Source organism: Tetrao urogallus (assembly GCF_951394365.1).
Source record: "Tetrao urogallus genome assembly, chromosome: 1".
NCBI classification, from domain to species: domain Eukaryota; kingdom Metazoa; phylum Chordata; class Aves; order Galliformes; family Phasianidae; genus Tetrao; species Tetrao urogallus.
This window is the reverse complement of record NC_136813.1, coordinates 146,772,361-146,796,381: the sequence shown is the minus strand read 5'-3', so window position 1 is coordinate 146,796,381 and position 24,021 is coordinate 146,772,361. Positions and strand designations below refer to the sequence as shown.

The window sequence follows — 24,021 nt, the reverse complement described above, 5'->3', positions numbered from 1 at the left end:
CTGCTTTTACTTGCTTTGTGATTTTGAACACACTGTAACTCTCTCCACAGGAAACTTGTGGAGAGGGCTGAAATCTGAATTTTCACCTTTGTCATATGCCTTCTTTTCAGAACAAAAGTTGCCCCTCCTCCAGATCCTCGGCTGCAACCAGAGAGCTGCCTGCTGCTCCAACCCACACCCACAAGAGGGGGGCAGAAAGCCCCTGTCAGCAGAAGGACCAACACATACATCTTGGTTGAATCAGGACTTCGGGTAAGGATCTGCTCAGAGAGAAAGAGAAAGCTGTGAAACCAATAAACCAGTGTTTGTGTTAACAGTATCCAAAAGAAGGTTTTCTGAATAGGTGTTGTTAAAAGTGTAACCATTTGCCTTAACTTTGTTTTGCATGTGGTAACTCCAGTGTTAAAGATAATTTAATAGGCATGAATTCTACTATAACCCAAACCAATGTGGGACTTTACTTGAATTTCAGTTCCAGTCTAACTTTGAGATGAATGTCTTTTGTTTTCTGTGGTAGCTGCTACACATGAGCCTGAAGAGATCCAAAGTAAATTCTTCTGATGAACACATTTTGGAAATGTTGGACCCCTTTGTTCAGCTACTCATAGACTGCCTGAAATCCATGGATGTCAAGGTATGTTTTTGTGATGGAGCCCATCTCTTCAGCTATAAAGGGTTTTGCCTGCAGATGTCATCTGGAAAAGCAGAGAGGGGCATTCTGTTTTCAAGCCTAACTTCACAGGTGTACAGTTAAGTTGTCTGAGGACAAGCTATCCCTAGGGTGAGGGGGGATTGTGGCTGATGGAGGACTGAATGTTCTGCTTTTAGTGCTGCTAGTTTGAATGTGGGCTTTCTGTGAGGAGGTTCCTGAGATCCTGCAGCTGCACAGAACAGCTGTGTTTTCTTTTGATCCAGCTCTTGATATCTTTGTGCCCAGCACCACAGCTTCCCTGGGTTTCAGTGAGCCTAGGAGGGAAATTATTAAACCCCAAGTTTTCCAGGCATGGGAGATGTGCCTCAGACAGAGTGAGATACTTCTAGCAGGGCTTTCAGGTAACATGTTTTTTTGGCAGAGCAGCTTCTGTGCCTTGAAGGCGCTTCTGCTTCAGAAGGAATTCCTGCCCTCTACTTAATCAACACTGTGTTAATGTCTTTACCTCCTAAAATTCAAGTTGGAGAATTGGAAAGTGGCAGATAGTGTTCTTAGAACTGAGAAACCCTTTGTATGGCATGAGTGGTTTGAAAAATATTGATGTTAGCTAATTCCTTTTTACTACAGTTGCAAATAGCCTGAGAACATCTGTAGCAGAGTGAGAAGTGTTCTTTTGGTACCGTTGTACCCATATGCTGATGTCTGGCTCCACATGCTGATTTCTGGGTCTTTCTTACAGGTGATAACTGGTGCTCTGCAGTCCTTAGTATGGATTTTAAAGTTCCCTTTGCCTTCTGTCAATACAAATCTGGAGTCGCTAATCAAGCAGCTTTTCCTCTTGCTGAAAGAATTTGCCAAGACAGGAGTAGCCAAAGGCCAGAATTTCCACTTAGTTGTGAACTGTTTCAAAGTAAGTCAGAGTAAGGTCTGCTCACCTCTCCTTTAGAATTAATTCTATAGAACAAGACTTCTTCCACTGCACATCTGTCCTGTAGCTGGTCCTGGAGAGTTAGTCTGGAGATCACAAGACACTGGGAAATGGGGTCTTGCCCTGAGTCTTTCTGCAGTGCAGACTTAAAGAAAGTTATCCTTTGGAGCTGCACACAGCTTGGAGCTGAGGGGTGGTGTTTTACAGAAGCAGATTTGCTTTCTTTCTTTCCTATGATAGTAACTTGTTACCACCCTTCTGAGAGGCATCGGTTTTGAGCTTGAGTAGATTCATTGGAATAAACTCACAGAAGTAAGGCAATTGTAGGAGAGCAATTAATTATAGTAATAACTGCTGTTACTGTGTGCACCATCTTCCTTTACGTGTTTTCTCAATGCATTGCTCAATTAATTACAGCTTTGCAATCATAAGGGATAGTGAGAGCCCCAGTGCCAAAAGGATTTTGTCCTCTTCCAGTCTGTGTTCCCGCATTGTGGATCAAATCAGTGAGCATCTCCACTCATTTCAAGGACTGCATTTGTGTATTTGCTTGTATGCAGTTTTCATCTCAGAATTGCCAGCTGAAAGCAAACAGCACTGGAAACAGTTTTAGCTGCACATTTGAAAGCAGCAGTTTGTTCTGTCAAACCCGAGTGCTATAAACAGTCAGGTTTTGGTGTGGGGTTATATTTTATGGAGGAGTATGTGTATTGACAACGTGCAATTTGATTTTGCAGTCCGTAACAATACTTGTGAAGAATGCAAAGAGCCAAATAACAAGCAAACAGCTCCAAGTGCTGCTTGGCTTTGCTGAAGAAGATATTTATGATTCATCACGGCAAGCCACTGCCTTTGGCCTTCTAAAGGTATTTTTGTGGAGCAAGTGTATGGGTTTTGTGAAGCACTGGAATGGGAGTGATTGCATTTTGGTGAATGTTAGTAAGATCTGATATCTGGAACAGTCTGCAGAGTGCCCCTGAGTTTCTCTGTTACAGAGAAGGAAGACAGGGAAAACAGGAAAAGTAGCAGAGCTTTCCTGTTGGACTTGTAGCCTTTGTTCCGAATTGTTTGGGAGGCTGCTTGATACACATAGAATCACAGAATTAATAAGGTTGGAAAAGACCTCTAAGATCATCTATTCCAAACGTCAGCCCATCCCCACTGTGTCCACTGACCATGTTGTCAGTGCCACATCCACACAGGGATGGTGACTACACCACCTCCCTGGGCAGCCTATGCCACTGCAGCACCACTTTTTCTAAAGAGAAGAAATTAATTGTTCCTTGTATCCAACTGAGCCTCCCCTGTTGCAACTTAAAGCCATTACCTGTCCTGTCATGTTGTATATGAGGATGCATTTGGGTGGCAGGATGCTTTTGCTAAAGAATTCACATCACTAACCATTAGATCAGGTATTCTGTGTCTTCCAAAAGAAGAAGGTATGGATTTACAAGCCAACTTCTTTGTGTGTTGTTTGAAGATATGTCAGTGTTACCGTGCCACTTGATACCCATGTAACCACTGGTTATAATACTACATCTCACACTGCAAACAGAATGATGTGACTCCAGCGATGTTTTCGTATTTTCAGGCTATTTTATCCAGGAAGCTGATTGTCCCTGAGATTGATGATGTGATGCAGAAGGTTGCCCAGCTTGCCATCACAGGCCAGACTGAGCCAGTGCGAGTCCAGTGCAGGCAGGTGGGTACCATGAGAAGTCCGTGTTATTTACAGCAGTGATGGGCTGGAGGGCTCCGTGAGGCCATCCTGTCTCTCATAGAGATGTGCCTTAGCTCTACTGAATCGCAGCCCTGTTTCTCTATCCTCCCAATCCTTGCTCCCTTGTTGTCAGGCTGGTTTTAGCCCTTGTGAGAACAATAGCAGAAATTCAGGCTGCTTGCCTGCAGTGAAACTGCTTGCCATGACGTGCCTTCACAGGGCTACTCAGCAGCACTGACACAGCTCCTTCTTTGAAGGCTTTTAAGCTTCTATAACTTGTTGTTTTCTGTATCGTAGCAGAAGAGAATTTGCCACAAACCATGATTCCTTCCCACTATTTCTTTCTAAGCTAAAAGCAACCAAAAGTTTGAAATGCTTCATTTCAAGCGTTGGGATACAGATGCAGCAGGAGCTGTGCATGGCCAAATGCAACTTCTCCACAGTTAGCAAATGAATTATGAAGAATGCTGAATTTCTGTTAACAGAAGCCTGCCTGGACAAGGCACAGTAATACTCTGAGGACTCATCTGGCAGATTGTCAGCTGCAGATCCTGTTCCAGGCATGGAGCTTCACCCCTTGTGGAATAGGAACTAGTGCATTCAGGAGGATGAGTTTATTCTGATCCATAACTGCTTATTCCTTATTTTCTTTTTATATAAGCTTGTCCAATTGTTTCTTGTAACTCCTCTCTGTTGTGTTGTGTTGTTTTGCTTTCCAGATTTACTTGAAGTATATTCTGGACTACCCTCTTGGTGACAAGCTGAAACCCAATTTGGATTTCATGCTCGCACAGCTGGAGTGAGTTTATGTTCTCCACTTCTCTTTCCCTCAGTACAGAACCTTGGTGCTTTAAGTATGATTTCAGCATCATCCTTTTTGTATGCTGTTCATGAGGAGGGGGGGGTGGGTGCACTGGACTTCCAACTTTCCCACCTCTAAAGTGCTTCCCTGTTTTTTCTGAGGTGGATGTTAGAGAAATGAAGCTGTTTTATCTTCCCCCCTTTCCCAGCTGTATTTTTTTTTTGTTCTTCACCCATGTGAGCAAATGTGCTGTTGTCTGCCTATGCCATTACTGGTTGCACCACTTGTGAACCAGGTGAACTAGAAAATCCAGAAAGGATATGGGAAAGTGCATCTATATGCCTGCTGTCCCTTGGCAATTGTCTGAGCAGTTCAGAGGAACAATCTGTGTGCCTGAAGGCTCTTTCTGAGCATGACCCCTCCTTCACTTGAGGTGACAGCAGTTTGCTGTGCCCTCAGCACCACAGCACAGTGCTGTTGTGGCACAGGTTGGCTGGAGCCCTGACTCACCTCTCTGTGAATGCGTTCGTTCTGTAGCAGGTGGAGCTGAGTGGCTTGTTTGCTTTTCTTCTCCTAAGCATTAGGTCAGGTCAGGGAGCTGCTGTAAAAAGATCCATGTCTGTGTGTTATTAGCACTGGCCATTCTTGTAAGTGGTTAGTAACTTTGCGGAGTGTCAGCCCAGCCCTAAGCATTAACCATTTCCTTGCAGCTACGAGTATGAAACTGGAAGAGAGTCTGCTCTGGAGATGATTGTGTACCTCCTTGACATGTTTCCACAGGTAACGGTCACCTCTTGATACTGGGCATCAGGCAGTTGATTCCTTTCAGCTGTTTGCAGTACTAGTGTTTGTAGAGCAGTTTATTTGGGGAGCACGTGATATATCATATTAACTTCTGTCATAAGTGAGTATCACTTATCTCCAAAAAACTGGCTTTGCTTCAGAAGAGAAATGACATGCTGGAAAGTCTGCATTGCTTCCAGACCTAATGTGCTCAGTCTGTAAGTGAAGTAAAGCTCTGTCAGTAGGGGCTTGGATGAATGTGATGCAGATTTATGTATTTCACATCACATTCCAGTACCAGTTTTGTTGGCCTCACTGGAGAGAGAGAGAGGGTACAGTAGATCAAAATGACAGTTAAATAATAATTGCACCTATGCAGGATAACATGCACAAAATGCTAAGCTGCCCCAATGCTTTACAGCTGGAGCTTGACTGAGTGTACAGGAGGCTGAGAGAAGTGCAGTCAAGCAAGAATTTGGGAGGAAGGAAGGGAAACTGAGCGCAGTGAGCTGTGCCTCTCCACCCTTGGTTACCTTTAATACCTCAGCTCAGTTCCCAGCAACTTTGTAGGGTATCAAAGCACTGCTTTTTCTGCAAGAGAAGGGCCCTTGGGCCTGGCTGGCACTGCTTAGAGATGTATGCCCATTTTAATGCAAGTTAGTTATGAATAGGCCCTTTTAGGTCTGATGCTCAAGTTCCTGTCCTAGGGGCACATTAGCAAGTCAGGGGACAGAGGGGGCTGCTGTGTATTCCCTGCCTGCATCAGCAGCTGGGCTGTCCTCTGCATTAGTTCACCTCCCTTGACTTGGATCCTACTCAGGGCTGTGCCACAAATATCCCTCTTTTCCCCTTTAAATTCCAGACGCTCCTTAGGGATGTATCACTGACTAAGGGTCACTTCTTTCCAGGAGCTCCTCCACAAGTACTGTGGGCTGTTTTTCATCTCCTTGTGTATGATGATGATAAATGACGACTCGGCCAAGTGCAAAAAGATGGCGGCTTTGACGTGCAAGTCTCTGCTCAGTAAGATAAACAACGATAAACAAGATCTGCTGTTTTCACTGGTCACAGAGTGGTTTCACAGCAAGAAGGTATTCATTCCATGCTCTTTTTGTTGGCTGAGTCTAGACTTTGGGGTTTGAATAAGATTAAGGCAAGAGCGATTGCTGCTGTCAGGTGTGGTGCATTGATGGCTTAAGTTTGAGTTAGAGTTTTAGGAAAAGAGTATGAACGGGACAGTGTAGAAGAAAAGCTCTTTAAAGTTGTGCTTATTAACATGCTTCTTGTTAGCAAGGAGAGAGAGAGAAATGATAAATTTAGTGTAGCTGAGCAAATGCAGAGAGCTGCTGCTGCTGTAGATCAAGATCAGCCCACAGATCTTCTGGCTGCATTGCCTGCATTCAAACAGTCCCAGCTAGGACAGGTATTTGCCATAAGAGCCTTTGCTGAGGTTTAATATTTGAATAAATGCCTTACAGCTGTTCTGATCCCATTAATTGACCATCATGCTGTCTTTTGCTAAGGCTTGCTTCATATTGTGAAGCAGCAGCTGGAGGGTGGCAAACATAGTCTTACAGATCTCCCGTTTTCTTCTGGGTGCCTGGCTGATCAGTTATTCTTCAGTAGGACTCAGTTTCTTTCCCTTGACATTAATGGAGCAATTGTTCTTCAGTACTTCATTCTTGTCGTCTCTGTTGCATTCAGTTCTGATTTATAGCTTCAAGCTGCCCATCAATGCAATGTTGCCCCCAGTGCTCTGCAGCTGGTAACTGGGTTGGAAGCAGCCCTTTGGCATTTAGTTGTAGGGTGCCTTCCCTGAAATGATATGTCCTGCCAGGTGCTTGTGTCCCTAGCTGGCAGCATCTCCTATATCAATAGTAGTCTGAAAATCAATCTCTCTTAAAATGCCATTGCTACAGGTAAAAACAGTTTCTACTCACTTGTGGGAGCTGCAGGATTTGATGATCTAGAGGTAACGGGGGTGGTGTTCTTTCTGTTGGCAGAGCTCACACCGGAGGCTGGCTGCCCAGGCATGCGGCTTGTTTGTGGAAGTGGAGGGAGTCATGTTTGAGCGGCGCCTTGAAGCTGTCCTCACCTTGGTTGAGAAAGAAATCAACCCAGTTCAGTTTGAAGACGTAAGTCATACTGCCGCTTCCTTTTGGGGAAGGAAAATGGCAGAAGGGAAGAAGTGTAGGAGAGATTTAACCTTTGGTGCTACTGTTTGGGGCTGAGTAAATACATAAAGTACGCACGCTTGTCCTGAAGGGGACATCGCTGGCTTAGAACCATACTTTGCTTTTGTAGGCCCAAATTTCATGTTGTGTGTCACAGCGCAAGGAACAAAGGAGTTTGCAAACCCCTTGGCCTTCCTGCAGCAGTGCTGTGTGACCAGCAGATGCTTTATCCTTGTCAGCCTCTGGGTGGAGGGGGTTCTTGAGACAACCCTCGAGTCCATGGGCTGTTGGATTTTTTAGCCTGTTTGAACTGGTGCATAGAATGATAGAATCATTAAGGGTGCAAAAGACCTCTAAGATCACCTAGTCTGACCATCAGCCCATCCCTACTGTGCCCACTGACCATGTCCCTCAGTGCCACATCTCCCCTTACCTTGAACTCCTCTAGGGATGGTGACTCTACCACCTCCTGGGCAGTCTGTGCCAGAGCAGCACCACTCTCTGAGAAGAAATTGTTCCTAATATCTGAACTGGACCTTTCCCTGGCACAGCTTGAGGCCCTGTGGCAGTGTATATGTCCGGGCAGTTTCCCTGCTTGTGTAGTCTTTGCTGTGGTGGCAGGAGAGGAGGGATGGAGGAAGGAATAGCAGAATGTATGTCTAGCACTGGGATGGCTTAGGATGTCTTCAGTTAGGAAACAGCCTTGTATCATGCTGACACCTGTTTAGCTGGGAAATGTCTGCTAGATACAGAGATCAATGTAAGCATGGGAGGTCAGAAGTGAATCACTTGTGACTGCCAACGTTTAGTGTTGCCTACAACTTTAACTTTTTTGATGAATTCCCTTCCCATATTTCAGACTGTAGTTTTATTGTTTGGTGGTTGTTTTTGTTTTGTTTTATGTACACAATTAACTCAGAATAACAAGGCTGCCTCAGATCCTGCATGGCATGTGGCACTTCCAAGGGGATCCCAGACGCTTGGGGAGCTGCCATGTGTGCTACTGATGTGCCTGGAAAGCACACTGAGCAAGGGAGGAGAGCCTCGGGGGTGTGGAGATTGGCAGGAGATGAAAACCATCTGCAGTGATGATAAATGCCCTGTGATCATCCCTTGTGCTGCACTGTGGGAGAGGCATGGGCTGGCTGCATCCCACCAGCTGGAACTGCAGGCAGTCAGGTCCTGCACGCAATTCAGTAACACAAAGCATTGTTCTAATGGAGCCTCTTCCCTTCAGCTCATGATAGAAATTGGGTGCAGGTCAGTCCTCTGCTTTCTTGCAGTGTTGATCTGAAATGTAGCCGGTAGGGAAATAAACACTTATGTTCACACCCTCTCAAGCACGTTTCTGGTCTTGCTAATCTTCTCAGATAACTGAGGAGGAAGAGGAGAAGGCTGCAGATAGGCTGCTGTTCAGCTTCCTTGTGCTGGTGACAAAGCTGATCTCGGAGTGCAGCTTCATTCAGCTAACCAAGCATGCAGACATCGTCAGCCAGATCTGGGGTGAGTGTGGAGAGTTACGATATCTGTGTTACAGGGAAGATTCTTGGAGTGCCTTGGGTTTCTTCATACCTCAAAGGAAAGAACTCAATGCTGTCACACAAGATTCACATGCTGCAGAATGCTCATACGTGGCAGCTGCTAGGCAAGAGTAGATTTTAATGGAAAAGGTTACGTGGCTGATGAAAACAATAAGCCATCTGTCTCAGCTGCTGGGAAGTATTTCCTATCATCCGAAGAGCAAACACTTGTGAATGTTGGCGTGTTTGGCCATAATTGCAGCCTCTTCGATGAAAACTTTCAGTTCTTCCAGGAAAAGATTTCCCTGATGAGATTGTGCACGCAGCCAGCAATGACATGTGATAATGGCACTGTAAATACTGTGTGCCTGCCAGCACGATAAGGCCAAGAGATCATCTGATTCCAATGATTTCTGTATGAGAGAGATTCTGTAGTGTCAGGCTGCCTTTCTGTCACTTTGTCAACTTGCTTTCAGTTGCTTTATTTTATTTGCTGACAGCAGGAGTGTTTCTGGCTGGGTTCTGTCTTCAGCCTGCCAGGTGCCCTCAGTGAGAGACAAGGTAACCCTGGCAAGTTCTGGATTTGCTTTGGCTCAGCAGAGATCCTAGGAGCAGTTTTATTACTTTCTAAGTGTATGAGCAGTTTGTTTCCTTCATTATTTTACTGCAGTGTTTGCTGTGGTAGCTCTAGGAGGGATGGGGGTGCTTTTTCTGCTCTAGCTGGACTGGCTCCTGTACTGAAAGAGGTTTTCTCTCCCCTAGATCATATCCAGTCTCACCTCTGGCATCCTCACAGCTGGGTGTGGCTGACAGCCACTCAGATATTTGGCTTGTTGTTTGCATCCCACAAACCAGAAGACCTTGTCACCAAATGGAGTGAAAGGCAGGCAGTGAAGAGGAAAAAGCCGTCAGCAGAGCTGTCTGCATCCACATTCTTCCTGACTGCTGAGTTGGACAGAAAGGTGATCGTGTCTGTGCTGCTCCTTCCCCTGTGCCTGCACCTGTTTCCTGCCTGAGACACAGAGATAACTTCACTAGTTCTGTGTGCACGATTCTGAGTTGCTTCTGTCCACTGCCTAATCCTGATCACTGAAAGCATTTGAGCAGGTGTCTGTACTGGTGGGAGGGGGCTTCTCTGGGGTCTTATTCTGAAAAACACAGATTCCCTTCAGGACTGCAAGATGCAGGCAAAACTTGTGCTGAGCCAGTTTGTTGGCCTCCCTGGGAACCACATTTGGTGACTGCACAACGCTGCTGTGGGGTTCTGCTGCTGGCTTCTCTCACGCAACAATTCCTTCCCTGTTTTGTCCCACCAGATGAAGGAACTTGTGTTTGCATTCTGCCATCAGCTGCGCTCCAAGTTCCTGGACCAGTCTCTGGGAGACCAGGTAGAAGCAGCAGCCTGTCTGGGGCTGTGGTGGGGGCAAATGAGGCAGTGTCACCTCCTGGTCAGGACAGAAGTGCTGCTCAGGGATCTGGTGTCAGTCTGCTGGAAGGGTGAGGGCTGGGGGGGGGGGACAGACATTTTGGGCACCATGCAGAGCAAGACAGGAGTTCCTTCTGTCCAGCCCTTGCCCAGGGAGAGTCCGGCCTCTCTATGGAGAAGGGCAGCCAGACCCTGAGCAGGCAGCCATATCTCTGGTGCTGTCTCCCTGCTGCAGCACTGAGGTCCTGGCTGCTTGCTTGTTGGGAGTATTCAGCCCAGCTTTACGCTGTTGCTTGAAGGTTTGACTCCACGGTGCACCATCCCGTGGCATGGAATTGAACCCAGTTTATGGCCAGTTACTTTTTTAGACTTAACGTTGGCTCTTGGCTACCTTTAGTCACTGCTGGTACTGGCACTGTGGGAACCCCCAGTGACTGACTGCTCTGTTTTCACATTTCAGGTTATAAAGAATTTGCTGTTTGTTGCCAAAGTTATTTACTTGCTTGCACCTCCCTCGGAGGAAGGTGAACAGGCCGAAGGAGAACTTGGCTGTGAGGTGGAAGAGCAGGAGGCTTCTGAAGATGAGGAAGAGAAAGATGTTTCTGCTCAAGGAGAGGGAGAAGGAGAGGACACAGAAGAGAAGGGTCGGCCAGTCACTTTGATATGGCTGATGAAGAAGCTCTCTCTAATGGCAAAGCGAGAAGCAGCATATTCCCCCAAGGTCCCATTAAAGGTGAGAGCAAGATTAAACCAGCAGTTTAATGCAACAAGCACTTGCATAGACTCTTTGCTACCAGAGGCTGTTGGGAGCTGATGCTGAAGTGAGGAGTGGTAGGTGCTGATGGAGAAACCAAGCATTTCAGGTTGGGATTCTCAGGAAGGCCTTCCACCAGTTTGCTTCTACTTTGTTGCTTCCAGGTGGTGGAAAGGTGGGAAGCCAAAGGCCGCCAGTGTGCAGGGACAGAGTGCTGCCTTTAAAATATAGGTATCCAACCTTTTGGCTTGTCTGGGCCGCATTGAGTGAAGAGGAATTGTCTTGGACTATGTATAAAACATGTAATATAGTTCACGTATATAGATACCAAAACTTATTTTGTTCTGGTTTTTATTAAAACAGAAGAAGAGGCAACCAAATGAGAAAGCTAGCAGGTTGGACATGCATGCTTTAAAAGCTTGACAGTGCTATTTTTATGTGGACGGGGGAATGTCAGTGTGGAACTGTCAGGAGAAGGGAGGCCATGTGAGTGACAGAAGAAACGCTGTGATTCCCTGTGATGCAGAGGGAAAGGCTGAGACTTTCATATCTTCAGCTGCCCTAGTACAGGACAGTGACAGAACAAGCTTCTTCTTAAAATGTTACCAGCTAACAAGTGAAGTTTGAGCTCACACATTTACAGATCCCACGGAGCTGTGTCTCATCTGAAGGCTGTGCTTAACTGCACTGAGACCTTATGCCAGCAGTGAATTTCTGACAGCTGTCTGAAACGCCTTGTACGTTGAGATGCGGTGCACATGTTCTTGTAGCTGCTCACTTAGGCAGTTTCTTTCTTACCTGCTTTCGTGTTCCATGCACTCATTTTCAGAGGAGCTGCATCTTTAAGTTCCTCGGAGCAATCTCAGTGGATCTGGGGAAAGACAGAATCAAGCCGTACCTTGCAACAGTCCTCACTCCTCTGTACAGGGAGCTGAACAGCACCTATGCAGAGCAAGGTAAGTGATATCCTTCATCATGAACTCCTCCTGTCATCCTTTTCCTCTGTTGAGGAATAGATACCTTTAGCAGTGAATTTTCACCTACTTGCAGTTTAACCAAAATATCAGGAGAGGAGGAGAATGTATGACAGCTTGAACAAAAATGCATATGCTGACAAAGTCCTGGTGTTAGGCAGGCTCCTGCACACAAGTGGATAAAGCTTGAGCTTATGTGGAAGAAGTATAGCACTCAAGGGTGGACTCGTGGCTGCAGGATTGACTACTCAGCAAGGGGAGGAAGGCAGTGCAGGTCTCAGAGAAGCCAGGGCAAAGCTGCAGCCAAGTGTCTTTCTTTCTCCGTTGCCATATTAAGGTCTGCTGTGAGGATTAGGAGCTCTTTTGAAATAGAGCATCCTGAAAATGAACTTCAGTTTGTGTTACACGTATACAGTGACTGAAAGAGAACAAATGCTGCAGTGAGGGGAGGAGAGCTGTCTGCTACAGGAATGATGCACGCTGTGTGTGCAGGCAGGCGTGCACCTATTGAATTTCACCCTACAGAATGAATCCAGGTCACTCTGCTCCACTTGTTTTGTCTAAGCAGAAACTCTGGTTCCTCTCTGGGGACCCGTGTTTATTTAGAATTCTTAAGGAAACCTGAAGGTACATAATGAGGAAAATGAGAGCAAAGATTGCAGAGCAGCCTCAGTGCTTAATTGCAGAGCAGTGAATCTGTGTATATGGCCTGTATGAAATGATGCTGGGTGGAGAAAGACCAACTAATTTCCCACGATGGACTCCTGACTTAAGAACAATCTTTCATTGTTCATGAAAGTGCTTTAACTTGGGCAAATCTAGTGTCAGGATAAGCATAGGCCATAAAGCAATACATTTAGAGTAACATGCCTTGAAAATATGTTGTGCATCTCTAGAAAGGATACAAAAGAACTGGAGAAAAGGAGAAGGGCAGTAATGAGGTTCTGGTAAGGAACAACTGACTGGCCATCATTTTTTAGCTGAGTTCAAAATGTGTAGAAGAGATTGGCAATGGTGTGAGAAGGTAAAGAAAGATGAACTTCTTGCTTTCTGTGTCAGCACGTGAAGCACTACTTGTAGCCCTCTGGGAAGGCTGGTAGAGAACCAGCAGATATTTCTTAAATTAAGTTGTGCCAGACAAGGTCCAGGTTGGATATTAAGAAAAATTTCTTCTCCTAAAGAGTGATCAGATATTGGAACAGGCTGCCCAGGGAGATGGGGAAGTGACCAACCCTGGAGGTGCTCAAGAAATGGTACTGAGGGATAGGGTTAGTGGGGAAATACTGGTGGAAGGTGGTGGTTGGACTAGTTATAATCTTGGAGATCTTTTCCAACCTTGGTGATTCTCTGATTCTGTCTTTGGATCTGTGCCTGCAGAAATACTCGGCAAGATCCATCAGTAGGAATGTCTTCAGTAAAAGGGGTAATTCCCTATTGGGTTCTTGGCTTTTGCTCTATATGCTGAAAGGATTAAGCTAGTTTATTTTGTTTTATTAGATCCAACACTGAAGAACCTTTCCCAAGAAATCATAGAACTGCTCAAGAAATTAGTCGGTCTGGAGGCTTTTTCGCTTGCTTTTTCTTCTGTGCAAAAACAGGCCAGTCAGAAAAGAGCTATGAGGAAAAAGCAGAGGGCTTTGCAGGTAAGTTTATTCTGCTTCCTCTTCTGGGAAAAGGAGAACAGGGCTTTTCTAAAGGCTTGAGAGCTTATCAGGGAGATGAGTGTGAAGAAGAATGAATCCTGAAGAATCCTGAATTAGGGTAGTTTGTGAAATGAAAACAAGAAACTATTGAGAAAGTGATCAGGCACTGCAACAGTCTTGCCAGGGCAGTGGTCACAGCCCTGAGAAGCCAGAGTTCAAGGAGCATTTGGAGAACGCTCTCAGACCAAGGGGTCTGTAGGGTGGCCTTGTGCAGAGCTAGGACTTGATCATCGTTGGGGGCTCCTCCAACTCGGGATGTTCTATGATGCTGTGGTTTTATTTAAGCTGAATAAATCTGTGAGCAGGTTTTGACTGATCCCAGTGCCCTGCTGATTAGGTTACCTGAAGAGCAGCAATAAATGTGGCTCCAGCAGCCAGAAAGACCCTCATTTTTGAGAAGCCTTGGAGGTCGTGCACTGCCTGTCAGGTGCTCATTTCTTGTGAACTGTCTGACGTTTACAGTTTTAACTGAACAAACATATTCTTTTTCATTAGACTGTGGCAAACCCTGACATTGCTGCAAGGAGGAAGCTGAAGAGACACAAGAATAAAGCAGAAACGAGGAAGAGAAAAATAGAATTCCTGCGCCCCAGCTATAAGGCCAAGAAACATCGCAGTCATGCACTGAAAGACTTAGCAATGGTGGAATGAAAAGTCTTTTCCTTCCCAGAGGATTAATTTGTAAAAATGAATTTCAAGCCAATACTGTTGGGGAAAAAAAAAAAAGAATATGTAAATATTCTAATTGTATTTATTTGTATTTTTTCCATGTCTTCTTTTTAATCTGTGATCTTAAATAAAAACTTTTTAAATAAAACTTAAGGGTTTGTTTTATTTTTTCTCCAACACCTGTATGTTTATTAGATCATGTAAAGTTCATTGGACAACCAGTCTGTTTTTCTACACTGAATTTTTACTTCTTGTTTAAAAGATGGGTTATATGATGACTGCATTCATGCCTCTGCCCCTCCCACCTTCTGGAGAAAACAGACTGCATTGACCTTGATTTGTCTTTCAGCTTCCACAGCTGTAGGAGAAAGCTGACTCATTTGCAGCTAAGCACAGAGTATAGAAAGAGTATAGAAAGGGGGGAGTTGAGTTATGGGCGTGCCATATAAGGGCAGTAGGCAGCTACTGCAGAAACAAGAAGTGATGCTATGTTAACAGGTACTGTTGTTAACAGCTGTACTTCATTGTAACTGTACCTGCACTGAGGGATACTGAAGCATAACAACATCAGCTTCAGGAAACCTCCTGCAATGTTCAGCCACGTGTCTGTTATAACTGGCTGCAGCAGAGCTCAACTCTGCTTCTGCAAGCAAGCAACGCACCTGGGAGTACAGCTGATCATTGTGGATTTTATTAGTGTTTTAATTACACAAATAGAGTAACCACACCAACTTCAAACTACCCAGTGAATGGAAAAAGAATATACAAATCCCTTTGCCCTCCAGAAAAACTGTCATACAAATTATTAAGCACATCTTTAAACACAAAGAAAGAAAGAAAATGAAGATCATAATGTACACAGACATCCACTTGGTTCAGTTTTCTAGCTGAAGAGAGGCATCCACATTACATGACCCAAATGCAAACCTGGCGCTATTTACAAGTACTTGTGGCCTGACCATACTTGACTGCAGAAAGAGGGATGCTGGACGTAGTTGAAACTTCTTGGCAATTGTCAGTTTTGTATCACTGTCTACTCTTCAAGGCTTCCACCAACCTAGGAAAAAGGGTAAACCAGTTTATTGAAAAATCATTTCAGAGATGCCAGGACACCTTTAGGAGTAAGTTACCCTTTCTACTCATGTGGGCTCTTGTTTTAAGATGACTGCCCGGAGCAATACAGCCCTAGTTAGAGGGCACTGCAAACAGGCAAGTCCTGAAACGCTCATCTTTCTGTTCTCACAAGTACAAGGAAGCTCTGCAAACCTGTAATTCATACCTTGCTTTTACATCAGACTTTCCATCTTTCTTCTTTACGAAAGATGATGTGTTAAAAGACACCTCGCTAATGAAGCTAACAACCACATTTTTACTCACCACTCCATTGCTTCATCAAGCCCCGTGCCTTTAGTAGCAGAGGTTTTGAATATCTGCCATTTTCTGTCCTTCAGTGCTGGTAATCCCAGTGCGTTTGCCATTTCTGTGGGAGTCATGGCCTGTTCCATGTCCTGCTTATTTGCAAACACCACCAAAATGGCTTTCTTCAATTCTTCTTCCTAAGAAATGAGAATCATGCCAAACTGTTTGCCAGGATTTTTAAACTAAATCTATTTACGCAGAGAAAACCCATAGGACAAAAAGCAGCTTCTATCATGGCCCTCCTCCAGTTTGCCAACTTTAGTGCATTACCAAAAGAATGACACCTATTCTGAATTCCATTTGCTCCCACGTCACATAGAAGCACTTTCAAAACAAGGCAGATTTCATAACATAACAGCACTCTGTAAACAGGAGGCAGATTTAACAAGGCATACTATTAAAAAGCTTATAGCACTTAACGCATCTTCCCTTTATTACTGTTCCATGCACATTCTTCAGCTTCACTGCCCAGTAGGACACCACTGGAATTCCTTCAGGGCCTGATTTTCTACCACTGATGCACGGAGCAGCTGCCCTTGTGGACAGGCAAGTTTTCACGTGACCAAAAGGCTAAATGTAACCTACTGTCCAGAGAATTACTGTGCAGAAGTATGAAGTGCCTACATTACATTGAGTTTGGTTCAGTTAGAAGTGCTGCATGGGCCTGTTCTGAGGGCTGAAGCTTCACAACCAAACGTGATACCACTGAATCAAGTTTCACACCTGCTCCAAAAACTGTAACACTTCATTTCCATTTTACTGATACGACCATCGTTGTTCTCATTTTCTTACCTCCAGCATAGCAACAAGCTCAGATTTTGAAGTGCCAATCCTGTCTCGATCACAGCTGTCCACTACATAAATGACTGCATCTGTATTGGAATAGTAACACCTCCAGTACGGCCTGCAGAAGACGAAAAAGCCATCTGAAGGTTTAGCAGTACTCTACAGCCACATAATGAAAAGCCAACCAGAGGAAGTAACAACTCTCTCTGGGGTTAAAAAAAAAAAAAAAAAGAAAGAACTTATCATCATGAGGTTATAAAAAGGACCAGAGTGGTACAAATAATCACCAGCAAAAACTAAGATGAGCTTTTTTAAAGAGCTAATTCATAGAGGTACGTAATTACTGAGGGTCATAACCATCTTTTTCAGGACTACTGGAGCTAAAAAGGAAAAGGAAATTAGCACTGCCCCTTATTGAGCAGTGTTCAAAATGTAATCCTGAGGAAGGCACACAGGGTCCTGCACAAACCATTACAATTATACATGGAATGGTTTGTTAAAAAACTCAAAGCTCACTACTCAAAAAAATTATTGCCTATGTTCAAATATCATCTTATAGCTTTGCACTCTTAAAAATATGAAATTTAAGTATAAATGTTCAGAATTCTGCCTAGTTCCATGCTACACAAGTAAACTAGCTTTTCAAAGCAGAACCAGTGAAATTAATTCACTTGTAATCCAAAACAGAGGTGGCAGTAACAGAACCCTATCAAACAAAAGTGCCCTCTTGTCACTGAGTTTAAACTCAAAGGAAACAACTGTCAGAACAGACAGCTATGAGAATTTCAAGAACTCTGCAAGCACTTTTTACCAAAATTTGATGACATCTTTTTATTTTTAGATAAACATTACCTTATGCTTGTCTGTCCTCCCAGATCCCAAACTTGAAATTTCAGATTCTTGTATGTCACTGTTTCAACATTGAAGCCAATTGCTGAAACAAAGTTACACAATTTTACTGATGATCCTTCCTTTTTCTTTTCCTGAAATACACTTAGTTTAAAATCATCACGCCTAAAAATTCCTCACGAGCAACATAGTGATGCTCACATCCCTTGAGAAGTCACTCCAACATGCATTTATGGCTGAAAATAATGCATCATAAACATATTATAGAGACCTGCCAACAAATGCTAAAGTTGTTATAAATGAGTATTAGTGTGCCTGAAAGCATCAAAGGAAACAAAGTAGCAGTTAAAGGAGCAGCTTGCTTTGATAACCAACAACTGACAGCAGTAGAATGCTAAGGAACATATCCTACATGTCAACGCCAGATCTGTGGCCTTGAAAGAACGCATTAGAGATTGCTTCTCAGCAGAAGACTTTATATCGTGATATCTGAAAGATGGCGTTTTCTACAGAATGTAGAAGACAAGAAGAAATGCAGGTAGTTTTCTGTGTTAAAGAGAAGTGTTTATATAACAAAGTTAAGACCCTTGTCAGTAACAAGAAGTGAGAATCACAGAATCACCATGGTTGGAAAAGACCTCCAAATTCACCCAGTCCAACAGTCCACCCACCACCAATATTTCCCCACTAAACCACATCTCTCAAATTAAATAGGTGTGACTCATTGATGCTATCCTATGTAAAATTTGCTATGTACAATAACAACAAACTCTAGAATTCACACTAGTGCTATATTTAGAGAGAAAAAAATTCAATACTCCATAGCTACTAGTTAGAGAAGCCTACCAATCATACTAACAACCTTGAGGTCAAGTACTTATTGCATTCAATAGAGCAGCATAAAAGATACCTTTTCCTTGTATTTCTATAGCACACCATAAGAGCGTAAGAGAAAGCTCTTAAACGTAAGTGCCAGGCTGCAACAATACAAGGTGCATTTGTTTACAAAGTAAGCACGTGAGAGTTCAGCTGACAAAGCTGACATACCAGAGCTAACAAATCAGCTGCATTTAGTAACGGACCGACTGCTTACTTGGAATGGTGGTAACAACTTCACCAACTTGTAACCTGTACAGGATGGTTGTTTTTCCAGCTCCATCCAGCCCCAGGATGAGAATCCTCATCTCTCGAGTTCCAAACAAACTGGAAAAGATGGTGGAGAAAAAGCCCCCTACAAAAAATAAAAGCAGAACAGAAAGCCACCTCTACGTCAGCTGGCAAAGCAGAGACTGTCCTTCTTACTGAACAGCAGCACATTTCTTACATTCAGAGAAAAAAGGCAAGTTCTGAGTGCTGAACCACATCCTTCTCTCATGGCCTCACGCAATTATTTTATCACAAATCTCCCCGGCACAACGAAGCTTGCAGAAGCATCGAGCTTCCTCATCGCGGTTAGTTTTCTCATTTGCCAAAATCTGAGCCATCTCCTCCTTTGTTTGCATCGGCCTCTGCCTTGTCAAAGCCAGAGACCACCACACAAGGACACTGCGGCACAAGAAAGCACTCCTTCTGACGCCTACGGTCTCTCCCGGGACCACCTGCTTCTCCTTCCTTCAAACGAAGCGCAATTCTTCGGGTGCTCACCAAGTCACCCCGCCGACCAGCACCCATCGCCGGGTCGGAACGGCGCCGTGAGCTCCACCGGCAGAAAGCGGCACGCAGCTCCCCGCTCCGCCCACCCTCACGCCGTTCTGCCACACGAAAAAGCAGGTCAAACGCCACATCCGTGTAGGTTAGACTCGCACGAATCGCCCAACCCCTACATTCGGGGTCTCCGCCTCCCTCACCGCTCCGCTCTACAAGCACAACCCGGCCCACCGCGCACCCCTGCCCCGACGTCCTCACCCATGTCGAGCCGCTGCGCCGGGCCCTGCCCGCCCTGCCGCTCCTGTCAGCGCCGCCGCTCGCCTGCCCGCAGCTCCACGTCGCGCGCCTCGGCGAGTAAAGGAGGCGCTCTCCCCACCCCTCTTCGCCGTTTCGACACGGGGGCGGGACGGGCTCTGCCTGCAAGCAAGAAGGGGAAGCAGAGCGCAGGGCGACCCTAACCCTCCTGTTACGGAAGTACGCAGGACGGGAGGAAAAAGGAAGGAGAAATAAGAAAAAAATTAATAAAGCGGGCCGACGAGGAAAAGTGACGAATCTGCTGGTGCGGAAGCAGCGTGTGCGGAAACGAGGGCGGCGCCAGGGGCGGTGCGGTATATCCCTCACCCCCCCCCCCCCCAGCCCTCAGTGCCCCATGCGTCCGTGGCGGTACAAGTGCAGGTGTATCCGCGCTGATCGTTCCCGCTGTGACCAAACACACAACATCCGAGTCCCTGTGGGATTCGCTGCACGGCAGCAGCTGCACGAAAGGCAGACTTGCGCTGTGTAAAATGGCCGTGGAAGTAGTACCCGTCACAAACAGCATTCCACACAGCTCTGCGTGATGTCTGAGCCACCAGAATCCCCATATTAGTTCCAGCACAGGCTTTCTCATTAAATACAGTGCTTCCTGATTCTCACTGATGAATAGATGAACAAAACCGCTGTGAACCATCAGGCAAAAGGCAGCTCTGTAAATCATTAATAGCCAGCAGTTCTTAGAAAACAGATAACAGCTCTTATCTGACAACAGGGAACAACCAGCCCTGTGTGACAGATAATAGCACACATTAATTATGTGATGTATAAAATAAAATGCCACTACATAGTGGCAGCTCAGGATACAATTCACAAGGCACGTGCAGAGAAGTGAGCTGTAAGATCAGACAATGTAGTAAGAAATCCAACCAGTCTCATGTTCTTTTTTACATAAGAGACAATGAGATATGAAAATCTCTTCTAAGAATAATCTCTATCTACCTACAGAACCAATCTGCTACTCAAACCTGCCTGCTCCCTCTTCAAGCGCTGTATTCTGTTGCTGTACTCCTGTTCCTGCTGAAGCAGCACAGAGATCTTCAGCTTTCCAAGCTGTAAGAACATAATCTATGGCTGTCACCTTCTGTGCCTTTCCTCATGTTGTTTTTTTTTCTTGTACCTAGAGTTCTTCAAAGAGAGGAAGTTTGTATCCATGTCAGCTGAAAAAAGGCAGGGCAATGGGGAAGATAAACAAGCAGCTTACAGTGTAAAAATGATCACCTTTCTCATAAAATCCATATCGAAGAGTCCGATCACATTAAACGTGTGTGAAGCAAGAACAGCATGAACAGACAAACCTTTCCCTTTTCTCTGAGAGCATCCATAAATATGGTATCATCACAGTCACAGAACAACAGCTTTCGTTTCCTTTATGTCCTCCATTTGGATTCTTTCTTGCTTTAGTTCTTATATTAATCAGAACTCACTTAAAAATGATTCTTTATTTTTCAAGTTGGGAGCAGTAAGAAAGAATGCACAAAACTGATCCAAAGGGATAAGAAAAAAAAGGTAACAAAAATGCTTTTTTTTTTTGGACATTGTTTAGAAAATGTGTCATTTATAAAATCCGATGATCCAGAAAGCCTGCCCAGACATGCTGCTTCAAGGGGCAAGCTTCATGTATCAGTCTTTTAGGTCCTTGATATCCTTAGGAGACCACGGATACGTCTCACAAGAGCTTGAATAAAGGTGTAACGTGACCGAACCTTAGAATATAACCCCTCAATGTCCAGAAGCTTCTTCTGTAGGGATTCACCAAAACTGTTGGTGGTTTCAATCTGAAGCTGAGAAAGAGAGATTTGTTTCAGTCAACAATACAAAATTTTATCATTCTAGAACATGTGTTTATCCATCACCTGTCAACATCTATCAGCTTTTTCACAATACTTTACCATCTTTAGGAGTTAAACAAAACTTTTTCTTATAAAGGTGCTTGAGATTGAAAAAGATTTTGAACACAGGCTCTTTTTTTGTGCACAAACAGCAGCAGAAATGTCAATGGAATTTTTTAATAAAAATGGTATTTTTTTTCTGCTGCTTTTGCACCCAATTAACACAGACTATTAAATTTCTGTGTAAGAATAAATCGATTCTGTTGTAAATACTCACACTTTACAGTCTGCTCAATTTCTGCTCAATAACAATGTACATTCTGTATTTTTCAGTAGACTGTGACATCTCACCTGATCTATATCATGCTGACTCACTCGATTCAGTCCACTGCTGAAATCCAAGCTGGACTCTGAACCAAAAGAACCTAGTGATAGAAAATAAGAAGTTAAAATTATGTTGGCTACTCAACACCATCATTTTTCCACACTGTCATAAATGATTTCAAAATGCAGTACTCAAACTTTGTCACTAAACTTGCGTATCAGAAATTAAAGTAATTTTTTGACTTAACATATTTTCTCTATGCAGCCACACAACCTGGAACCTTAAGCAAAAAGTTCCTCCTCGAGTCACTGATCTTTCCGACTTCTATCAAAATTCAACACATTCTGTCAAATCAACAGTGCCTATAATTCTAACAAGCGCTTTCAAAAACACCGGTCTCCATTCTAGTTCTTCATTTTCTCTTTGTTTACAATGTTTTTCATATGCATCATTTTGGATCACCGGTCTGATTTCATTATTTGAACTTTACTCTGTTTGAACAACATAAATAAAATAGTAGTTCATTTGAAGATTGTGTGTAATAGACAACACTCCAAAGTCTGTGGCTGAACAATACGTGTACTGTCAATTCTTCCAAGGAAAGTCCAAACATATCTAAATCCAAACAACCTCTTTATTAAATATAAATGGCAAAACGTTAATAGTAACAAATCGGTTTTAAATTTAACCATCAGTTTAACTCAAAGGCATCTTGGCATATCAGAAATTTTACCTTGCAGTCTTCCTCTCTTAAATGATACTCTGGAAGACAGCAATGAGTCTTGGGAGTCACTGGGTGTGTAATTCAGCAGATAGTGTTCCAGATGACGCCAAAGAATGAAGAGACATGTTTCTATAATATCTGTTGACACATTTCTAAGTGAAGGAGTTTGTCTTTAGATTGTACATTTACTATATAAGCATATTTACACAACCATTTAGAAGCAGTTGAAGATATTATCTCAGCCACTGTAACTTCCTCCAGCAGCAGGTTCCCACTCCCACTGCTGATAATGAGGGCCTGGAATGGATCACATGGATCCTTACCTGCTTCCGTACTGGCTAGACTAGTTCAAATGACTGTGACTGAATGTGACTTGTAACGGTAGTTCCGTTGCAGCAGTGTGTTAAAGCTCAGGTCGTAAAGCTGGAAGTGGCTGTACCAGCTACAACAGGTAAGTCTGCAAGTGCACACCTTTCCTAAGCTAGATTTTGGGGGAAAATTCTGAGCCTCTGCAACAATCATTTTGTGCAGTACTAGTTATTTCAAAGAATTACTGGCATTCACTAGAAAAAGCTTATGCACAATTCACTGTAACACTGGGAACTCCAGTCTCTTTCATGAGCATCTGAATTATTTTTCAGAGAATTTTTGCCAGCACACTCGTACATATGTGTACATATCTAGTGGGCCTGGATACTACATTTAAGAGCTGGACGGCAATAATATTGGCAATAATAACAATAATCAGTGCTTCATCATAATTAAGAAAAATCCTAGTAAGGGTGTCTCTATGATGGGAATTATTACTGACCTCATCTTCCAGTCACAGTACTAATTAAAAAATACTTACAGCCTGAAAGTAGCACAACAATGTGCACTATTTTAAGTTTCTGTATTTCAAATTTTCCTTTTGTATGATGTGTTGTTCAACGTTGTCAGAAATCTAGGTTAAAATAACCTGTTCCTATTTCCCTGCATTTTTGGAGGGAATTACTTTGAGGTTAACTTCAATTTCAGAAGGATACAAGAACAAAGAGAAAGCAGCTTGGCTCGGTTGTTTATTAGCTTCACTAGACGTCGCCTTGCCAAAACATATTTTTGGGCAGTAGAGATTTTATCAACTCCAGCTGGCATCACTGATTGACACAGCTGTGACAAGAAGAGGAGAAAAGAAAATTATAGCAAGTCAGAACAGAAGGAAAGAATAATGAAAGAAATAAGCAAATAAAATTATTTACCAGTATCTAGAACTTACTGTTGATCAGTTATCTCTTCAAAAGTCTACACTTTAATTTTAACTTGCATAACCTCGCTTGCCAAAATATGAATAAATTAACTGTATCCTCAAGCAACTTATCTGTCAAGAAAAACGATCATTTGGTTTATCATTCATTTTACTCGTTCACTGTGACAGTGTTTCTGTATGAAGTACTCATTCTCTCTGCAACCATGTCATCTGTAACCCAAGATCTGATGCAGGAGTTACAGCTACTACAGCTACTAAACACTATACAAGTTGCATCTATTTAGCCAAGGAGAAACAGGATGAATAGTCCCAAAGTGTTAACAATGGTTCTTCAACATAATGAAAAATCAATCAACAAGTCCAGTATTACCCCCCATCAATTTTATGCCACCCATTCTATGGTCCCTTCTATCAACAGCAGAAAGGACCACGCAAAATAACTGGAACTATTTATTTATCTAAGATACTTCAGAGTCCTTGGTACAGCTGTATGCGTTACAAGCAACACAGTCCCCACAAAGTCAGCAGATGTTACAAATGTTACCTCTTTTATTTCATCTGGTGGGAGTTGCTCCACATTTTGCAGTTTGTTAACACTCTGACGATGGCTATCATAATAACTGAAGAAATCATTAGTGCTCTGTTTCAGTAGATAGATGATAATGCCCAAACCAGGCAAGCGCCAGTATGGGACCACTGGTGCTTGTGTATCTAGAAAAAGATGACCAAGTTATAATAAGCAAATTAAATTAAGAAAAATGATAAAAATAAAAAAT

At 43.7% G+C, this 24,021-nt stretch overlaps 3 protein-coding genes across 4 annotated transcripts in view; 1 reads left to right on the top strand and 2 right to left on the bottom strand.

Annotated features, from left to right (window-relative positions):
• The window catches only part of UTP20 (UTP20 small subunit processome component), a gene marked incomplete at both ends in the record, with an annotated part of 58,673 nt that extends 44,586 nt beyond the window's left edge, over positions 1-14,087 (top strand). The window contains 16 exons of the mRNA XM_079534584.1: positions 111-252; positions 518-634; positions 1,392-1,562; positions 2,318-2,446; positions 3,172-3,282; positions 4,020-4,099; positions 4,813-4,882; positions 5,794-5,976; positions 6,889-7,020; positions 8,430-8,562; positions 9,342-9,541; positions 9,896-9,967; positions 10,466-10,738; positions 11,589-11,715; positions 13,231-13,376; positions 13,932-14,087. Of these exons, the coding sequence (XP_079390710.1) occupies positions 111-252; positions 518-634; positions 1,392-1,562; positions 2,318-2,446; positions 3,172-3,282; positions 4,020-4,099; positions 4,813-4,882; positions 5,794-5,976; positions 6,889-7,020; positions 8,430-8,562; positions 9,342-9,541; positions 9,896-9,967; positions 10,466-10,738; positions 11,589-11,715; positions 13,231-13,376; positions 13,932-14,087 (2,242 nt within the window). The remainder of the gene's footprint in view (positions 1-110; positions 253-517; positions 635-1,391; positions 1,563-2,317; positions 2,447-3,171; positions 3,283-4,019; positions 4,100-4,812; positions 4,883-5,793; positions 5,977-6,888; positions 7,021-8,429; positions 8,563-9,341; positions 9,542-9,895; positions 9,968-10,465; positions 10,739-11,588; positions 11,716-13,230; positions 13,377-13,931) is intronic.
• Positions 14,088-15,131: 1,044 nt separating this feature from the next.
• On the bottom strand, positions 15,132-19,626 carry ARL1 (ARF like GTPase 1; the record flags this gene model as incomplete). Its single annotated transcript, XM_079532951.1, has 7 exons — positions 15,132-15,162; positions 15,483-15,661; positions 16,317-16,428; positions 17,163-17,244; positions 18,253-18,390; positions 18,674-19,223; positions 19,474-19,626. 7 exons carry the CDS (start codon positions 19,624-19,626, stop codon positions 15,132-15,134), a joined length of 1,245 nt encoding a protein of 414 aa, XP_079389077.1.
• Positions 19,627-20,749: 1,123 nt separating this feature from the next.
• The window catches only part of NUP205 (nucleoporin 205), a gene marked incomplete at both ends in the record, with an annotated part of 44,271 nt that continues 40,999 nt past the window's right edge, over positions 20,750-24,021 (bottom strand). For both annotated transcript variants that reach the window (XM_079548451.1, XM_079548452.1), the window contains 5 exons: positions 20,750-20,902; positions 21,302-21,375; positions 22,009-22,137; positions 23,025-23,148; positions 23,790-23,956. In XM_079548451.1, coding sequence (XP_079404577.1) covers positions 20,750-20,902; positions 21,302-21,375; positions 22,009-22,137; positions 23,025-23,148; positions 23,790-23,956 — 647 coding nt within the window. The remainder of the gene's footprint in view (positions 20,903-21,301; positions 21,376-22,008; positions 22,138-23,024; positions 23,149-23,789; positions 23,957-24,021) is intronic.